General features: G+C 36.9%; 6 protein-coding genes across 9 annotated transcripts; 2 read left to right on the top strand and 4 right to left on the bottom strand.

Annotated features, from left to right (window-relative positions):
- Positions 1–164: 164 nt before the first annotated feature.
- Positions 165–2176, bottom strand: LOC110688580 (protein NRT1/ PTR FAMILY 5.10-like). The gene is made up of 3 exons (XM_021865348.1): positions 2059–2176; positions 1678–1895; positions 165–1520 (listed from the first exon to the last, which is right to left on the bottom strand). Exons 1-3 carry the CDS (start codon positions 2174–2176, stop codon positions 204–206), a joined length of 1653 nt encoding a protein of 550 aa, XP_021721040.1. The 3' UTR covers positions 165–203.
- A 719-nt stretch (positions 2177–2895) lies between these two features.
- LOC110688276 (pentatricopeptide repeat-containing protein At2g29760, chloroplastic-like) lies at positions 2896–6252 on the top strand. Its single transcript, XM_021865003.1, is given in 2 exon segments — positions 2896–3996; positions 3999–6252. Coding segments are annotated over 2 exon segments (2232 nt in total). The 5' UTR covers positions 2896–3101; the 3' UTR covers positions 5336–6252.
- Positions 6253–6407: 155 nt separating this feature from the next.
- On the top strand, positions 6408–9060 carry LOC110688278. Its single transcript, XM_021865007.1, has 3 exons — positions 6408–7227; positions 7823–8008; positions 8100–9060. Exons 1-3 carry the CDS (start codon positions 7003–7005, stop codon positions 8514–8516), a joined length of 828 nt encoding a protein of 275 aa, XP_021720699.1. The 5' UTR covers positions 6408–7002; the 3' UTR covers positions 8517–9060.
- On the bottom strand, positions 8937–12466 carry LOC110688277 (zinc finger CCCH domain-containing protein 42-like). Of its 2 annotated transcripts, XM_021865005.1 has the most exons (5): positions 12010–12458; positions 11772–11881; positions 11482–11669; positions 10408–10566; positions 8937–9642 (listed from the first exon to the last, which is right to left on the bottom strand). In XM_021865005.1, exons 1-5 carry the CDS (start codon positions 12180–12182, stop codon positions 9106–9108), a joined length of 1167 nt encoding a protein of 388 aa, XP_021720697.1. In that variant the 5' UTR covers positions 12183–12458; the 3' UTR covers positions 8937–9105. The 2 variants fall into 2 exon arrangements, with proteins under 2 accessions (XP_021720697.1, XP_021720698.1); XM_021865006.1 differs by lacking the exon at positions 10408–10566 and having other exon boundaries at positions 12010–12466.
- A 267-nt stretch (positions 12467–12733) lies between these two features.
- On the bottom strand, positions 12734–15564 carry LOC110688274 (ammonium transporter 1 member 3-like). 3 transcript variants are annotated; one of them, XM_021864999.1, is made up of 2 exons: positions 15447–15564; positions 12734–14314 (listed from the first exon to the last, which is right to left on the bottom strand). In XM_021864999.1, the coding sequence occupies exon 2, from the start codon at positions 14289–14291 to the stop codon at positions 13038–13040; it is 1254 nt and encodes a 417-aa protein (XP_021720691.1). In that variant the 5' UTR covers positions 14292–14314; positions 15447–15564; the 3' UTR covers positions 12734–13037. The 3 variants fall into 3 exon arrangements, with proteins under 3 accessions (XP_021720691.1, XP_021720692.1, XP_021720690.1); XM_021865000.1 differs by lacking the exon at positions 15447–15564 and having other exon boundaries at positions 12735–13993; positions 14144–14933; XM_021864998.1 differs by lacking the exon at positions 15447–15564 and having other exon boundaries at positions 12735–14933.
- LOC110688273 (non-specific phospholipase C1-like) lies at positions 15323–19584 on the bottom strand. The gene is made up of 3 exons (XM_021864997.1): positions 18200–19584; positions 16338–16514; positions 15323–16009 (listed from the first exon to the last, which is right to left on the bottom strand). Exons 1-3 carry the CDS (start codon positions 19401–19403, stop codon positions 15696–15698), a joined length of 1695 nt encoding a protein of 564 aa, XP_021720689.1. The 5' UTR covers positions 19404–19584; the 3' UTR covers positions 15323–15695.
- Between the last annotated feature and the right edge of the window lie 16 nt (positions 19585–19600).

Here is a 19600-nt window from a genome sequence, read left to right as displayed (position 1 = left end):
AACTATTGTAGATTTTTTGAGAAGGTAAACTAACTCATTTTGATATTAAATTCACATTTTTCCGCCCTTACAATTTCTATAAATTATGGTATGGAGTGACATTTTGACACCTTCACATATGAGTATATGACCCTTGTTTGTGTAAGTCTTGGGGAGATCGAGACCGTATTCCTCAAAGGAGTTAAAATTATTGTGATATCGTCTCATTCGAAGCTATGTCTTTGCTTGTAGTATTTGTATGATTTAGCAAAATAAACGAAAAGAGCCAAATCTACGGCACTTATACCAGCTAGCAACCAATAGTAGTAATCAAGGTGTGAGCGATTCAGATTATCAGAGATCCAACCCTTTCTCCCACCTATTTTGGTTGCTTTGGTGACGAATGATACAATGAGGCTACACAAAAAGTATCCTAAGCCCTGTATACTTGAAGTGATAGCCAGTCCAACGCTATGCAATTCATTAGGTACTTGGTCATAGAAAAATTCTTGAAGGCCAACCAAGGCAAATAAAACTGTGAATCCGAACAACACATATTGCGGAAGCAACCACCAAATACTCATTGGTACGGTTGCTGTTGGCGAATCAAGCAGTCCATGCCGCGAAGCAATCTCTAGCCTTTTTCTCTCTACAATCGCGCTAACTCCCATTGTAAGAATGGTTATGGACAAACCAATTCCAATTCTTTGAAGTATTGTTATTCCATTGGGTTTTCCGGTTAGTCTTCTGACTACTGGCACGAACACATAGTCATAAAAAGGAACTGAGATAAGCATAGTGATATTCATGAGACCCTGTAAGGATGCTGATGGTACCTGTAACTTAGATCCAATCATTCTATCCATTGTATCGCCTTGTTTGATGAAAAAAGTCCCACTCTGAGCATACACAATGGCTAACACGAAACTCATTGCCCATATGGGAAATAGCCTAAGGACTGCCTTCGCCTCTTCTACTTCCTCTTCGCTGCAACCTCTATCCACATCATCTTCACGTACAATTAAGGCTTTATCGAGGCATCTCAGCTGTCTACGAGTGGGTCGTTGCTCAGGAAAAGGATGATCAAGATTTCGATTTCGTGCTGCTTTTGCATACACTCTTCCAATCCTTCTGAATGGATTTTTGGTTTCAACTTTCAGAGGAAACCGATAAGTCATAGTTCCCAGCAAGAATAAGACCGTGCTAAAGACCATGATGATGCAAGGGATTCCGAATCCTAGTCCCCAACTGAGATTGTCCTCGACATAGCTCAATATTACAAGACCCAGCAAAGCACCTATAGAAACACCAAAGTTCCACCAGTTAAAGAAAGAGCTTTTGGCTTCTCTCTCTTGAGGATCGTTTCCATCAAACTGATCAGCTCCGAAAGCCTGTATACAAGGATTCTGCCCGCCTCTGCCAAGAGCAAACAGATACAGGGCAGCAAAGAACATTATTTTCTGCAACACCAGAGACCATTCATGATTGTCACCCTTCATAAGGGTAGGTAACGCCGTTGACAAAGTTATCAAGCCAAGCCCCTGGTAAGCCATCCCAATTGAGATGAACATGAAACACACGAATATAAAATTAGCAACTTTATGTGCATTTGTGTCATTGTACAAACTCAACAATAAAATATTAAAACCACCCTCGATTACATCTAGGACTATGTATAATGTATGAAGTGATACTCACTATGATATAAATGACGGAAGAAACAACAATGGTTAAGTATTTGCCCATACAAGTATCAGCAACAATAGCACCCGCGATAGGAAGGATAAAACCAACCCCTTTCCAAGCATTGATATTCGTAGCTGCCATTGCCGTAGACTCTCCCAATTTATCCGTTAAAAAGATCATCAAGTTTCCTGAGATTCCAGAAAAAGCAACACTCTCCGCTACCTCTGACCCTTTGAACAATAATAATCGTGCTTAATAATAAGTTATATATTGATAGAGTATAATATGTATTCCTGGGCCTCAACCATCAGTTTAAGCTTTTGGTTGAGTTGGTCCATTAATATGATAAAATGGCATGTTAAAATATAATAGTACTTTGTATAATCTACTTACAGATTAGAAACCAAGCGGATATCCACTTTCCATGCCTTGATCGAACAGCAGGACGATGCCTATAGTTGACATAGCCAGGCACGGTGTTTACCGTGCTGTATCGTTGTTGTTCTTCCATGAGAACTGATAAGTGCACGTTTACGAGTATAGGAAGAACACCTTGTTATTGTGAATTAAACACAACTATAACAATAATGTTGTTAAGATTTGATTAGAATGTAAGTAAGTGATTATTTCTTGTACACAATTTTCTTAAGGACAAACCGTAAGTTACGGAGGATGGAAAAACATGCACGGAGAGATTTATGAAGTTGTCAACTTCACTGTAATAATTCACTTCCACTCATATACCATTTCTCTCTTGCTATATTTAGTAAGTACTAGCTACTTGTGATCAATACTAGGTTTATGAGCCTTACAATTTTACAAGAATTCAGGGTTTTAAATCGTTTTTATTTTTTGGCATAAATAATACCATTAAGGTTTTATTACTCTTATAATCGTCTCCCAATTATATTTATAATCGTAAAGAAACCCTTTATTTACATTCGTCTCTTAAAATCACCTAAAGATACATTCAATTATAATTTGTTAGGAGTTTTTTTGAGAATAATTATCCTTGAATTATGAAACATTAATCTCAAAAGTTTGGACTTCGATAACAATTGATAAAAATATACAATAGGAGAAAAAAAAAAGTACTTTAAAATTTACTTTATGAGACATTTATTTTCAGTGATATTGTATATTTTAAATAGAATGTAAACAGAAATGTTTTTGTTCAATTCAACATTTTCGATAACATTCCCAAAACTTTAACCATTTAAATTACTTTGTAGTTTGCAGCCACAGGTTTCAATAGATAACTTCGTAATATTACCTAAATTTATAAAGTTGGTCATAGTTAGGTCAATTGGAATTTTGATAAGGTTTACATTATTCACCCTAATTGTCATTTGTAGAGCATGGAGATAAGAAAGAACAAATTAGAGTTAAACAAATAAAAATCAAGAAATTAAGCAAGAACATCATCAAGTGAAGTAATGGCAGTTGCAATTGCTAACTTTCCAAAGTTATCAGTACATTCCCGCCATTTTTATCGGAACCCATCTTTAACTGTCAACAATGACCGTTATTTTGCAGAACACCCTCTTCTTTTAATGGTTGACAGATGCACAAAATCATCCCAACTCAAACAAATTCATGCCCAATTACTTCGTATTGGTCTTTTCTTTGATCCATATTCATCAAGCAAACTCTTTTCTGCACTTGCAATTTCACCTATGAGTGATCTTGATTATGCCCAGAAGATGTTTGATGAAATTCCCCAACCAAATCTTTATACTTGGAACACTCTTATTCGAGCTTATGCTTCAAGTGATGATGACCCAGTTCGGAGTTTGTTTGTTTTTCTGCGTATGCTTCATGAATGCCCTGATTTACCCAACAAGTTTACCTTCCCTTTTGTTATTAAAGCCGCGTCTGACGTTGTTGATGATGCTAAACTGGGAAGGGGAATTCATGGTATGGTTGTGAAGCTTGAGCTTGCTGATGACTTGTTTATACTTAACTCGCTTATACGTTTTTATTCTGCTTGTGGGTATTTGGATTTGGCTTACAGGGTGTTTATGAGCATTCATGATAAGGATGTTGTATCGTGGAATTCGATGCTCAATGCTTATGTGCAAGGGGGTTGCCCTGAGATGGCTTTGGAGTTATACCAGGCTATGGAGGGGGAGGATGTTAGGCCAAATGAGGTGACAATGGTTGGTGTTGTTTCTGCTTGTTCAAAGACAAGGAATTTGGAGTTGGGGAGGGTGATGCATTCGCATATAAGGAAGAATAGAATAAAATCGAATTTGACATTGAGAAATGCAATACTAGATATGTACATGAAATGTGCGAGTGTGGAGGATGCAAGAAAGTTGTTTGATGAAATGGAGAGAAAGATGTAGTTTCATGGACAACTATGCTTGTTGGGTATGCTAAGCTGGGGAGGGTTACAGAAGTTTCCCATGTTTTTCGTGCCATGCCTTTTAGGGATATTGCTGCCTGGAATGCCCTTATTTCGGCGTATGAGCAAAATGAAAAGTCAAAAGAAGCCCTGAATATCTTCCAGCAATTATTGGCAGATAAGAGTTCAAAACCTAATGAAGTGACTCTCGTCTGTGCTTTATCAGCCTGTGCTCAGTTGGGTGCAGCTGACATGGGAAGTTGGATCCATGTTTACATAGAGAAGCAATGTATTAAGTTGAATTCTTATCTTTGTACATCACTTATTGACATGTATTCAAAATGTGGAGATCTAGAAAGAGCATTGGACGTGTTCAACTCTGTGAAGAAGAAAGATGTGTTTACTTGGAGTGCCATGATTGCTGGTCATGCAATGCATGGTCGCGGTAGAGCTGCAATAGATATTTTCTCAAGAATGCAAGATGCTGGAGTTAAACCAAATGCTGTGACTCTTATTAATGTATTATCTGCTTGCAGCCACGCAGGATTATTGGAGGAAGGCAGGTTTTTCTTCAACGAAATGCAGCCTCTTTATGGAATTAAGCCTCAAGCCGAGCATTACTCTTGCATGATTGACATCCTTGGTCGTGCAGGCTATTTTAGCGAGGCCATGGATCTAATAAAGAAGATGGAGGCCCCTTACACTGCTTCGGTTTGGCTTTCTTTGCTGGGGGCATGCTGTCTTCATGCAAATGTTAGTCTTGCAGAATTGGCTGCTAGTCGTCTGCTCAGATTAGAGCCCAAAAATGATGGGGCTTATGTTTTGCTATCCAATGTTTATGCTAAATCCGGGAATTGGGACAAGGTTGCTAAGTTGAGGAAGCTTATGAAAGATTCTGGATTGAAGAAAGAAGCAGGTTGTAGTTCTATAGAGGTCAATGGCACTGTCGACGAGTTTCTAGTCGCTGACAATTCTCATCCTATGGCCAGGGAAATATACGCTAAGCTGGATGAAATCGTTTCAAAGCTGAAAACAGATGGGTATGTACTAAATGAACCACATATTTTGCAAGTTGGTGATGAGGAAAGTATGAAAGAGCAGGCACTATATGTTCACAGTGAGAAACTAGCTATTGCATTTGGGCTCCTCTGCCTTGCACCACCTCAACCTATCAGAATTGTGAAAAATCTTCGAGTTTGTGGAGATTGCCACTCATTTGCAAAAATCGTATCCAGGGTTTATAACAGGAAGATATTATTGAGAGATCGATTTCGTTTTCATCATTTCAAAGACGGATTATGTTCTTGTATGGAGTATTGGTGAAGCTAGAAGCATGACTACATTAGTGGTGATTCAGGTGAAGTTTATAAAAACAATTTCCCTTCAAAATTTTGTTTAAATGTAAATGGTATCTGCTTAATTAAATTGATATCTGTAGTTAGATGATGATGTTATGTAGTTCTCTGTACTTCAAGTGTTACAAAGGATTTCGTCTTATTCTCTTGTTATGCTCACAGTCAACATTTCTCTTTTAATGATTTGTGACTTTTGTGTTATTCTAAACGATAGTGTGCCTCCACTTCGTAGACTGAATTAATTTTTTCTTTTTAAATAATAAGAAATTTTAATTGCAATCCCCTTGATCCCGTTGTCGTATTACAATATTTTGTACAAGTATATTTGGTTCTCGTATTTTTTTTTTTTTTAAAAAAATGGTTATCTCGAGTTAGATAAAAGTTCATTTTTGAAATTGTCAAAAAAAAAAAAAAACAAAAAAAAAACCCAACTTTGCATAAAATTATTTTGAGATTACATAAAAGAAAACTAGAAAAACAATAAGAGATGAAGTGAGTATAACTGGTTGCCATCTATGTTTGAAAGAGCATTCTAATTCTAAATAATTTTATTTTATTAGGTACATTATCCTTTTCTTTTCTAGACGGAAGGTACATTATCCTTGATCCCTCCTAATTTTTAAAATTTTCTAACAAAACTATATTTATTTCATATGACTAGAATCCCCTAACACTTTGTATTTGTTTTAATAATTTATACTTATAAATGGACCATTCCAAAATATGTGCAAAATTTATTATTGATTAATGAATCTATCAAATATATAACCCTTTCTAAATACTCCTCCAAGTGTGAAGTAACCAATGATATATTCCTCAATAAAAAAGTAACCAATGATATACTACCTCCGTTTTTTTTAGTTGATACGTTTTGACTTTAGCATTATTCACTCACTCCCCTTTGACTGTGTTTTGTGCTTTATACCTAATGAAAAAATAGTCATGTGAGATCTTGTTAAATTCGTCGCGATATATATTTTCAAAACATCAACAATAGAAACGTGTCAACTAAAAAGAATCGGAGGAAGTATTACTTAATCATTTCATATGATTAAGTTCTCCATTTTGCTTGCTTTATTTATTTAGGTAAATGTTTTTCTCTTTCTTTAACTTTGAAAATAGTTTCACACATGTTACACACACAATAATTTTTTCTCTATACTTTTCCACCCTTCTAAAATTGTAGAGCGAGTAAAAAGGAAATCGTTTGGATAAAAATTCTTATCAGCCAAGTGATTCATATTTAAAGTTGAATACTTCATTAGAAAATACAGTAAAATAAAAAATAAATAAAAAAAAAAAAAACTAAACTAAAAGTTAGTGGAGTTCAACAAAGCAACAAAATTGTGGTATTCAAGTGGGAGCAAATAAACCAGTGCCCTACTTTAAGATTTGTGGTAGATAGTAGATTTAGCAAAATTCGTGAAACATGTTTTCCAAGACATTTTTTTTTCCAAGTATTTAAGAAAGTCCCAGATTCAACTTCATAGTTGAAGCTGTACCTTTGTCTGTTTTCAAGTAACGATAAATTACTAACTCCCAGAATTCTTTGGCCAGAAAAAAAAAAAAGCAGTTTTTATTATTGAGCTGAAAGCAACTAGCAAGCAACCTCTCCTTCAACCCAAACTGAAAGTGATGGGAACCCAAACTGCTTATTCAGCCAAGATGTTTGGAGCCGATTCTCGTTGCATTGTAAATGAGCAAAAAACATGTCTATTGTTGCCAAAGACTGTAAAACTTGCAAAGAAATTTGCAGCAAATGACAGAATTAGCATGATGCAATATTGTGTCAATCTTCCTCAACTAAGCTTATCTCCAACTAGGAAAGTGTTCCACTGCCACTCATTGTTACAGTCTGAGGTTAGTTCTTCTCTCTCTCTTTCTTTTTTTTTTTACTGTTTTCCTTCTTATCTTATTCAGTAACTTATTCTAGTACACTTGTGACTGAAAATGTTTGTAATTTTTCGCTCTTTACTTAACATAGAACGAATTTTTCGCTCTTTACTTAGTTCTTACAGAGTTGCAGAGTATGTATTATTAAGGTTATCTGGTTAAGTAGTGCGTTACTAGTAGTATGTTTTTCGGACACTTTCAGACTTGTTACACTATAGGCTGACGGACTGATAAAAGCATTAGGACATAGAAGAAAGCCTCAAGTTAGATATACCATTGAACAAGCATGTCTGTTGTAACCAAAAAGAACAATATTACCCTGTTACAAATTCTAAGGGTATACAATCTGTTGCGTAAACAGAATTTCTAACATGACCAAATGCTGCTGTTTGACGATAAATGGTGTTTTAAGAGCCAATGGGATTGTCTTTGACAGATTTAGCAATCTCTGTCCGAAGTACTTATCGACTGATGTGTACATTTTTTGATTTTATGAAAGAAAAGCACAGTATTTTTGAGAGATGAACTTAAATCTAAATCTTTTATAAACTCGGCTTTGTAGGTTGGAGTAGGAGCTGAAACAACAGAGCTCTACAAGTCGGTTTGTGTGAAATTTCAGCTGGAGAAAGAGTGCCAATTCGGTGATCAAATTCTTTTAGTAGGAGATGACCCAATTCTGGGGTCATGGAACCCATCAGATGCCATACCATTTGACTGGTCCGAAGGCCACATCTGGAGTCTTTTTTTGGTAAGATTCTTAAGGAATTGGAATTAGATATGCCTATGTGCAACCAAAAAATTGTGCTTGATTTCCTTTTTACTCCTCCCACGTTTGTTAGGAATTGCCGGTTGGGAAGCCTATCCAGTACAAAGTCTTGCTTAAGAACAGCATGGGTGAAGTTATGTGGCAACCTGGTCCAGACAGGAATTTCGAAGCATGGGAGACCAAGAATGTTATAACTGTGACAGAAGAATGGGATAATGCAGAAGCACACAAGATAAGTGAAGAGCAACAAGCTATCGAAGAAAATGAAGAACTAATGCGTAACACATTGGAGGAACCATCTCTTCCAGATTCAGACAGAAAGGCCCCGAGGAAAGAAGTGGCAGTGGGAGAAGGTTTTGAAAGACAGGCAAAGGCAGATAAAAATTCAGCTGAACTAGGAGAAGAAGGAAATTTGGTTCCCCTTGATGAAGGTCCGGTCCTTGTGCCAGGGTTGACTCAGCTATCATCTTCTAAAGAAGAATATGCTTAGAAAAACTAGTAGCAACCTCACTGAGAATTCACTTGGTGCTGATGCACCTGGAAACAAGAATAAAGCAGATTGCAAATGTACCATTTTGATTAAGAAGTATGAATACTAGTAGCAATAAAATTTCCCTTTGTTATGATAGGAAACAAGCCATAATTGATAACCTTTACTATGTTACAGTGTACAGATTAATCCTAGAATCCTAACTGCAAATATCCTCCAAATTTCAACAACTAACATTTCTCCAAACTAATTTTTAGCATTCCTCTCTTCAATCATATAGGTCTGAAAAGAAACTAGTGGGTGACAATACAAACCTTAATAGTGCTAAAAACACTCCTCCAAAAGCATAAAGCGCTTAGGACAACAGCGAGAAAATGTCAGTAAATCAACAATGTCAGTATTTGATCATAGCAGACACCATTAGCTTTAACAGATGCATTTACTATCCCAAAATTGAGGGAAAACTAATAAAGCAAGTAACAGTACAATGTATACATCAAAGTAACAGAGAAGCAATGCTTTATCCTCATCACAAGAAAAAAAAGGGGAAATCATGCTAGTCCTAGAAAGCTTACACAAGTTGAAACTCCTATTTTCTCTGAGATCTATGGTAATCTTCATCACGTCTGGCTCGACGCTGATCACCATCATCCCTGTCTCTATGACGTTGAGGGGAAGAATCCCTAGTATAGGATGAGCGCTTCTCCCTATCCCTATCCCTATCTCTATCCCAGTCTTTCTCACTTCGGGTGTCCCTCACAGAAGGTTGTGTATCACTCCTCCTTGACCATTTTTCTCCCCTCCTGTCATAATCATCTCTAGATTTTGATTCAGATTCATACCTCAACCTTTCAACTGTTCGCTTGTCTCGATCATCTTTGTATTCTGATCGCTTGCCCCTGTCTCTTGTGTCAAAACCATCTTCAACTTTCTTGTCAGCAATTTCGATGTGGTCCTTTCCTCCAGAACTTCTTCCACCATAAACATCAGGTTTTTTCCGCTCTGGACCATGACTAGGTGGAGCATCCCGTGATCTTTTATAATCCTTTGAATGATTGTCATATTTGTCATTCACCCGCTTTGACTTCTTATCCTCCTCAGGACCCCATCCAGTGTCTGCAGCTCTCTATGGAAAATTGTACAATTAAAATACATAAATACCAGTTATCAGTAAAGCTAAGAAAATAAGGGTATGCAGCAAATTAATTGGCAGTTGAAACTGGATAAGGACACATAGGGAACGAAGGGAAAAGACCACCTACAGCATAGTCTAAAGTTGATAAAATCATTCTAGTTGATTAAATCCTCTACGGTATATGGTATGCATCTTTTTTCTACATTCAAAATGATGAACTATGCCCTGACCTTCCAGGTGATGAAAGTCCTCTACTTACTCTTCAGTCTCCTATTCCACTCCTTTAGGCATTACCCACTACTCCAATTTCACCAAGAGATCCATTGGAAATAGCAACCTTTCCAATTTCCCCCTATTGGTGAAAATTAGGATTGTCAAGCTCAAGGGACATGGTTAAATGGTAAGAAAGGGGTTCACTTTACCAAAATTTTACTACATTCACAAGTCAAAATATTTAAAAAGGCAAAGACCCACCGATTAACAGACAGCCCCAAATAAACAATAAGCTATGGAGTAAAAACAGTAGGATTCATCAGTGCAACTTCTGAGATAATTGTGGAAGTTTCACTGATGAAACAGAGGAAACACATGAGGTCTAAAATTGTATGATAAGACTAAAAGATGAGCTCATTGACGGAATTACGGAAGGATATCTCCAATGGTGGATGAGGTCTAAAATTGTGTGTTAAGCCAACAAGTAAAATCATTCAAAGACAAATATCAACAGCCAGATTAAAGATAAAACGACAAACATACTTGCTCATCGTGAGAAAATTTGCACGAATCTCCATATTTACAATCGCCCTTTTGGAAAGCACGACAAACACCCCGTTCTCCCCTAGGGTAGGATGATTTGTCATTATCCCACTTTGACCTTTTATCTTCTTCGTGACCCCATCCAGTATCTGCAGCTCTCTATGGAAAAATGCGCAATTAGAAAAATAATAATAACAATTGCCTATAAAGCTAGAGAGATAATGCAACAAATGAGTCAATTGCTACTAACAATTCAAAAGGGACACATAGGAGCCTAGGAGGTTAGGAACCAAAAGACCACCAACAACATAGTCTAAAATGATTGAGCTTACTCCTACTTAATCACTTTAAACATTTCTGTTTTTGAAACAATCTATTTAATAGACAACCTATTTTCTAAATTTAAAGCAATGCCTTGGTGAATTGATATGAACACAGCCTATGCCCTGATCTTCCATTAACACAGCCTTTTGCTCTTCACTTATCTTGTGTGCTTCTAGAATGACAAACTCCCCACCCTCAATTAATCCAATTTTATCAAGAGATCCATATGCATTGGTGAGCCTTCCAATATCCTTGTAGCAGTTCTGGCGGCAAACAGGATGTTTGAGCTCCAGGGATACAAATAAAAGGTAATAAATGCGGTTCAATTAACCAAAACTTAAGCTAAATTTACTAGTATAAAGCTTACAAGAAGCACAGGTTCCCCAGTTAAAAGGAAACCCCATATAAACAGCAGGCTATACTTTAGGGCTGATCAGTACACATTCTGTGATATTCAAGGAAATTTTCTCCAAGATATAATGAATGCACTGATATTGCAGATTTAAAGACAACACTATCTCCCATTTTATTGCTTATTAAAGCAAAGACTTCTCGCTACATCTAGGATAAACACACACGTGGTAAATGCCATACAAATGCATGAAATAACAGTGAAAGTAAGCTTATTGCAGCAACTCAGCAAGTCACCAATGGATTTCACAGGCACGAATAAACAGATAGACCGAAGATCAATCTATTTACAGCATAACCAGCAGAAATGAGCATATAAAATTCAAAGGACAATCATACTTGCTCATCGTGAGAAAATTTGCACGCATCACCATATTTACACTCGCCTTTCTGGAAAGCACGACAAACTCCTCGTTCTTCCCTCTTCTGCCTCTCCGTCTCCTCATCCTCCTCTTCTTTTTTCTTATACTTAGCAACATGATCAACTCTAATAGTTCTGCCACCAATTTGAGCACCATTCAAATTATCTGCCGAACAAAATAACAAAATTAAATACTCCAACTCATTCAAACCTTACATCCAGCTCACTCGAAATCGAAACACGATAATAACAACAGAGAAAATCTCACCTACAGCTAGAGTTGTACTTCTTTGATCCTCATACGCAACAAATGCAAAACCTTTCGATTTTCCAGTGGCTTTATCTCGTACAAGATTAACATCAACAATTTCTCCATATCTTCACCAAATTCAATTGAAGAAAAAAAAAATCAAAATTAATAAAATTTAGTAACACAAATCAATTAAACAAACAAAAATGTAAAATTAAATAAAATAATTCAAAAAAAAAAAAAACAAGAATCGTACTGAGCAAAGACGGCGAGAAGATCGCCTTCGGTAAGATCGTAAGGAATGCCGCCGACGAAAACGTAAGCAGAATCTTTATACTTGGCGTGCCATGAAGCTTCATCTGAAATCCCTAAATCAGCTTCTTTAGCATTTATACTTTGAATTCTCTTCACCAATGTTAATGGATTCATCTTGCAATTGATTTTCAGAGCTGAGAATTACAAGAGGAGTGAAGAGTAATCGAGCGTTGAGAAATTCTAGGGTTTTCAATTTGGGGGAATTTTAAAACCCCAAATCCCGCGATGAATTGTTAATATTTCATCTCCTTGTAAGTTTATACTCGACCATCATACAAAATATGGAGTACTGTAAAACTAATTTCCTCGTCTAATATTACAGAGTTCGTGGGAAATTCATTTCTTACAAATTTAACTTAATATGTGAGATATGTCGGTTTAATATGGCTTTTATCTGACCTAAAAAAAAAAAAATTTAAAAAGTTCGGCTTTACTCGATTAAGATCATTGGACAAGTAGTATTATGCTAATAAAAGGTTGTCCTTTGTTGTGTTTATTTAAGTCCAAAATTTTACGGAGTAATTTTTTTGGAGAGATTAATTGATTATATTCATTGGAAAGCTGGAGTAACTTAAATTAGACCAAGTTATGATACGTGTAAGTTCACTTCACAATTCAAGCTTACAATTGTTCAACCAGTATCACCTACAATCTAATGGCATGTTACCAAGTGATATTATAAATTTTGACTATAGTAGTAAGATTGTTTATTAATTTTTTGGAAATATAAAAAGGGTATCATATACAAAAATTTACACGATATTTTTTGAAGGTACAAAATTTACACACTAATAACAAGCTATAGACATTTATTCAAAACAAAAAAAAAATAACAAGCTATAGACAATTAGACATTATACACAATTTCTGCAGCATGCAGGACTAGAAAAACATAAGATGGGGAAATTAAGTAGCGATCATTGATGCAAGATTGAACTGATAACAAGTTCTGGGCGAATCAAGTTTAGACTAGCTACGCATCTGTATATAGTCATTATAACTCTGTGGACGTTCATCTTCATCTTGGTTATGGTAGGCATAGCCTCCATGGCTAGATATGTCAAGACCAGCAACTTCATCATGAAGAGATATCCTTAACAGTCTCAGTTTATGCAAGATGTAAAACAGCGGGCCCATAGTCACACTAACCCAGCCAACAATCACTATAAGCTCGGTTACTTGAGCCCCGAACAAGCCCCAACCCCCACCCAGCAGGAGGCCATGAGAACGAGAGATGCCACCAACACCTGAGTCATAAACCTGGATTAAGAACTCTTCCTTGGCAAACAAGCCTGTAAATATCAAACCCCAGGCTCCACACCCGCCATGCAATTGAGCTGCTTCTAATGGGTCATCAAAACGCAATTTCAGCGCCAACATGTTGAGTCCAATTAAGACCCAGGCTGCAACAAACCCACAAATAACAGCAGCCCATGGTTCAACCACTGAACAACCGGATGTTATAGCTACAAACCCACCAAGGACACCATTGCAAACATCCAGTGCATCCCAATGACCTATCAACAGACGTCTTCCAAACAGGGTAACTATTCCAGACATTGAGCCTGCCAATGTGGTGGTAACAGCAGTCCGCCCTATGGCGGTCCAATTACCTTGGTCAGTTGTAGTAGGGTATGCTACTAGGATCTCACCAAAAGAGCCTGGGTTAAACCCAAACCAACCAAACCAGAGCAAGAATGTACCGAGAACCACTAGAGTTGCATTGTGACCTCTTATGGAAACAGGCTTTCCAAATGCATCAAACCGACCAACCCGTGGGCCTTCAATAATAGAGCCCCAAAGTCCAGCAATCCCTCCAACCAAGTGAACCACACCACTCCCAGCAAAGTCTATGGCCCCTGAACCAAGATACAGATAAGCAGAACTAGGGCTAAGCCAACCACTGGAAGACCAAACCCAGTGAGCTGCAATAGGGTACACAAATCCAGAAAGAAAGAAAGAAAAAATGAGATAAGCACCAAACTGGGTTCTCTCAGCTATTGAGCCACTGGTAATCCCAGCAACTGCAATGGCAAATGACCATTGGTAAAGGAAGAAACTATAGTCATATTTACCATCAGGCACACCTTCGAGGGCAAAGAAATGTGTGCCAATGAAAGGGTTGGATCCAGGGCCAGTTCCAAAAGCGAAAGCAAACCCAAAGAGGTAGTAGGAGAGGCTGCCTACAACAGCATCAACAACATTGGTGAGCATTATGTTCATGGCATTCTTAGCACGGACTGAACCTGCACATAGCATAGCAAATCCGAGCTGCATTACAAAAACAAGGTAGGCTGAGAAGAGGAGATATATGGCGTTTATTGAACTTGTGACACTATCTTCCCATGACACTGCCATCGCAGCTTTGATAGATGGCACAAAGAAGTGATTAGTGATTGGTGATTGAAGAATTTCAAGGTATGGAACTATAAATGGAATTTGGTACTAGAAGAGACATAAATGATGAGGTTACAGATGGATTATATTTTTGGGGTTACGGTGATCAGCAAGTTGAATAGTGGCTGCAGGACTTATGTAAGAATGACAGGAGTGTGAGAATGACAGTTGAATATCAGCAACTTGTCAACTAGCTTTTGGGTGAGTTGTTAAAAGGAAATAAATCCAAAGCTAAAAATTGGGGCCACTTCCAAAATCATTGGAGCCCCAAACATGAATTTCTTATCCTTTGTAAACTTGGTACAATTACTACTATAAGACCAATTTGGGTGAGAAACCACACCCTCAAGGAAAATCAGATAAGATTAGCCCTCATAATTTCTCTTACATCATTAAACCATTCATACATCAAAACACTCGCTGCAGCCTATTTTTTTTTTTTTTTTTTTTTATACAACTAATGTTTTGCATATATCACATATGAGGGATGATAGACAAATATACTCTAAATCGCAAATAAAAGTAATAACCTGCATATTTTTGGGCGAATTTAGTGTGTTTACAAAAAGAACAGAAAAAAAAAAAAAAAAAAAGGCCTAATGGGGGCATATAAACAAGAAACAAAGGAAGAGAAACTCTTTAATCAACCCCCTCAGGTTAACTTCATCAGCTATAATTGACCAACACTTTTAAGATCATTCTAATATTTACACAACTAAAGTAAAACTGAACCACATGATACTAAGGGACCAAGTGGGCCCAACAAATTTGATAAGATCCCAGCAAAACAAATTTTCATGATATTCAGTGCCTTATAAACTGCATACGGAGCAAACAGGAAATCAAACAAAAGAAGATGCTTTTGGAATATGATCATTACAGAACACCAAATACATTTTCATAATCTTCAGCAGGACATTACAGTTGCAGAACGTAATATGAAAATTACAGACGATGGAATAAGGTCTATTAGGGACATACCTTAGTACCTTGAAATCTCAATCTAATATATATAGACAAATCACAACAGATGCTCCATTGCCTCTGAACTCAGCAGCATGCCTCTCCCAGAGACAAGAAGACTGTTTCAATATGATGTTATATTTACAGGATATTAATATTCTTCAATGCTCTTTTCCTACTAGGTTTTTAGCAAAGGTTGCATAAACGTACATTTGATCGTAGTATATAAATATTTACACAAAGTGTAACTTAGAAGAAACAATGATTCTATTGATAGCTGCTGAGGCTACCACCAGAAGTCCGACTGGTAAGAGATGGTTTCATTGTTACAATAGTTGATTCATCAGCTCCAGCTTTAATAGCTGCTTTCCCAGCTTCTAAAAATCGATGCACTGCATCCTCTGCATATTGATTGGCTTCATTCACAGTCATATTTTTGCCAATATCCGGGTAAGTGTTAAGAACATGGTCACCATTAAGTTGCGAAGCAAGTTGTATTAATTCCATCTGAAACTCTGAAAGTTTTGCATCTTCTCTGGCTCCAAATGGCCTTAGTGATCTCTTAACCTCCTGCAGTTTCTCTGTTTTAGGGATCCACACATACTTGCAAGTTAGAAAGTAATCAATAGATACTCAAAAGTCAAAACAAAACATGAGACAGCACCAGCTACAAAATCTTAGGTTCCTGAAAGGCATGAGGTCATCAAATTCTGTTATGAATGAATGGCACAGCTTATCAAGCACCACATAACTAGAGTACAGAGGCTTGAACTCTATAGTTATATGAAAATCGCAGAAGCCCACAATATAGTTATATAGATGATTGGGATAACTTGAACTCTATAGTTATATAATTTATAAACATTAATGGTTTGATTAGAGAGGAAAGAAAAGGATACTAAAACCAACCTGGACAATCTTCACGTGGAGTGTCACGCAGATAGAAGTACTTTTCAAAGCTTCCAGCCCACGCATCTCGTTTAGTAAGGAAATTGGATTTTAAGTTGAAAAGCCTCTTCACAGTAGCAGGGATGGAGGAATGTTCGAATTCCGATGTTGGAGTAGGTCCATCAGGCTTCCGGATCACTGTATCAACCCAAAATGAACAAATTATTCCTCCATTTTTGGACATCATAGAGAATAATTTAAAATATAATTCACTCATTCAAGACAGTTTCACGCTTCACTATATAATAAAGCTGCAATGGTTCATGCCCATAATGTTCCATAACATATGCCAAACAAGTGAACAACTCTGTTTAAATTGCCAATTTACACAGAACCTAATTTGGATTCAAACATAACTACAACAGCCCAAGCTAAGATAGTAATGTTTTTTTTTTTTAAACAATGCTAATGTAATCCTTACATATATAAGGAACCAAAAGTAGCTATTATGTGAAGAAGAAAGACATAATCTGTAGATGCTTCCCACAAAGAAAAATGCAATCCATCCAAAAATAAGCAATGACAAGTAGCTATGATTTCAATAATTACTCTGCACAATTTAATTTTATTTTTCCAATTCCCGTCTAATCCAAATCCAATTTATTAGCATACCCCCCTCTTGCAAAAAATACAATACACAATCATAATAATAATAATAATAATAAAAATAAAAAAACCACCATTGATTACCAAATACCAATTACCAAACAAGCTGCAAGTATTATCAACACCAAGATATTGTCATGACTTTAGCAAGAAGCCAAAACTCTTTGTCACGACTCTCACAAGCTAACTTTCTAACTACATTGTGGGGTCCAAGTCAAATGCTAAGTTGGCAACATAAAAGACAAGACATTCGAGTGAATAAAGAGTCCATCTTGAAATTAAACTCTTTTGGATAAAAAGGCAATTAAGTACGCAAACAGACTAAGACTAATAACTAGGTAGCATTTTGTACAGCACAGTAAAAAACATGACATGCTGTCATGTACAAGCAAGACTCTACTGCACTACACACTCACTACTCCGGCAAAGCTTCCATTATAAAAGCCTTACATAGGAATTGCCTAAAACAACTACACTAAGTACTATATAGCCTGAGGCATAGGGAAAGAGTTGCTATCTAAACATACATCAGTCAGTACTTAATACCCTATCTACTCTAATGCTGCAACAATTGAATCGGTGTCTTAATGAAATACATCAACAACAAATGCTACCATCGTTAAATCAACAATTCACAGATATTGTTGAACTTAATTTGGAAAGATTTATTCATTCTAATAAAACAAACAATCTCTACCCCCACAAAGTTTGTCATAATTCGTTAGTTAGCAAGTGCAACTTCAACCCTATTATCTTCACCAACTCTAAAATAAACAATTATCTTCACACCAGCACGCTAATATACAATTGGTTACACTGTCACAATTTTGCTCATAAATTCACTTGTTCACATAAGTACAAAAGAGCGTAATAGTGATAAAATCGATAGATGAAGAGTGTCGGCAAAATCATAAACAACTACTCCGCAGTACAATTGCTAAAGGATTGAGATCATACATCTGTCATATGCTTACACTTAAGTTGTACTATAACATGATAGAATGCAAAAGTCTATTCTTAACATGTGCCTCTCAAGTCTCAATCTATCAAACTTCACATTGAAGTATAACAGGAGAATCGAGCAGCCAACAATTTTACTAAGATAATCACAGTAAAAATAAAAATAAACCTCAATAAGCCACAAAACAACATAAAAATACAAAACTAGACAGATAACAAAACCCACCAAAAAAACAACACAGGACAAGAAAACTCACCAGTACCCTTATCAATCCAAGGGGAAATCAACAACGTGGGAACCCGAACTCCCAACCGATCGAACCGAAAATAAAACGGTTCGGGCCCAACGATCCCATCAGGACTAGGAACCCCAGAAACAGGGGTAGGAACATGATCATAAAACCCACCATGTTCATCATACGTTATCAACAAAGCCATTTCTTTCCACTGTGGACTAGCCCTCAGTGTCTCATACACCTCCTTCACAAACTTCTGTCCTTCCGCCACGTCATGCGAAGGATGATCATCATTAGCAGGAAATATATTCTTATCAAAATACCTTTGCTCAATTACCACATAATTAGGCAACATACCAAGTTTAGCATGCAATTTAAACTTTAAACTATAACTATGAAACTTAGTTATATGCTTAATCTTCCTCAAACTCTTGAAAAACATAGTTGCAGGGATATTTTGGTAATAAATCCCAAAACTAAGCCCATTTTCATCAAGTGAATCAAAGATTGTTTTTTGAGGAAACCCATGAATTAAATCTTTCCTTACATTACTTGACGCACCATGAGAAGTAGCTGAGTGAACATAAAACCGATTCGGCTGAGTTGACGCAGGAACCGATGCGAACCACCGGTCCAACACGGCGAACTCGTTGGCTAACTCAGTGTAAACAGGAACTAACTCAGGTTTAAACCCACTCATAACATTTTTTGGCATGTGGGTTGACATAGAATTAGCTTGTTGAGCAAACCCATTCATAGGTGCTGGGTCAGTTAATCGGGTCGACCCGAATATCTGTTCGGTTATAGCTTGGATTGAGTGACCCGGGTCCGAGTCAACAAAAACCGCATCATTTGAGACGTGAATTTGGGGTGATATGGGGTCAGAGGAGTTCAACCGGTTGAACTCGTTTCCGGTTAACCCATCAATTTCGGGTCGGGTTGATTTGAGCCACCCAAGAATATGGTCGAATGAACGGTTTTCCATGACTAAAATGACGATGGTTTTGATGGGTGATTGAATTTCTGGTTTTGGTTTGGGAAAAGGGAAGGAAGAAGATTGAGGAGTGAGAAGAAGAAAGAGGAGAGAGAAAATGGGGAGGAGAGAGACAGTTGGAGGAGACATTTTCCGGTGACCGGAACTCGGTGAACTGCGGAATATACTGTTAGTGGAATAATGTTGAGAATAGTGGGCTTTTTTTGGGAGAAAGATAAAGTAATTGGACATCTTTGACTATTATTTGTATTATTTTGGTGATAATCTAACCATAAAGTTCAATACAAACACGCCATTGTTTTTGTTGGTATGACTTTTATATACTATATGTTGAGTGATTTTGACATTTTAAAGGCTGAATTTGAATGAGTGATGGATGTGTAACAAACGTTTTGTTTTCCTCTATCATCCAACGGGATGAGTTTTGT

Source organism: Chenopodium quinoa, unplaced genomic scaffold (genome assembly GCF_001683475.1).
Source record: "Chenopodium quinoa cultivar QQ74 unplaced genomic scaffold, ASM168347v1, whole genome shotgun sequence".
NCBI classification, from domain to species: domain Eukaryota; kingdom Viridiplantae; phylum Streptophyta; class Magnoliopsida; order Caryophyllales; family Amaranthaceae; genus Chenopodium; species Chenopodium quinoa.
Note: the sequence above shows the minus strand (reverse complement) of the source record. Positions and strands in the feature narration are given on the sequence as shown.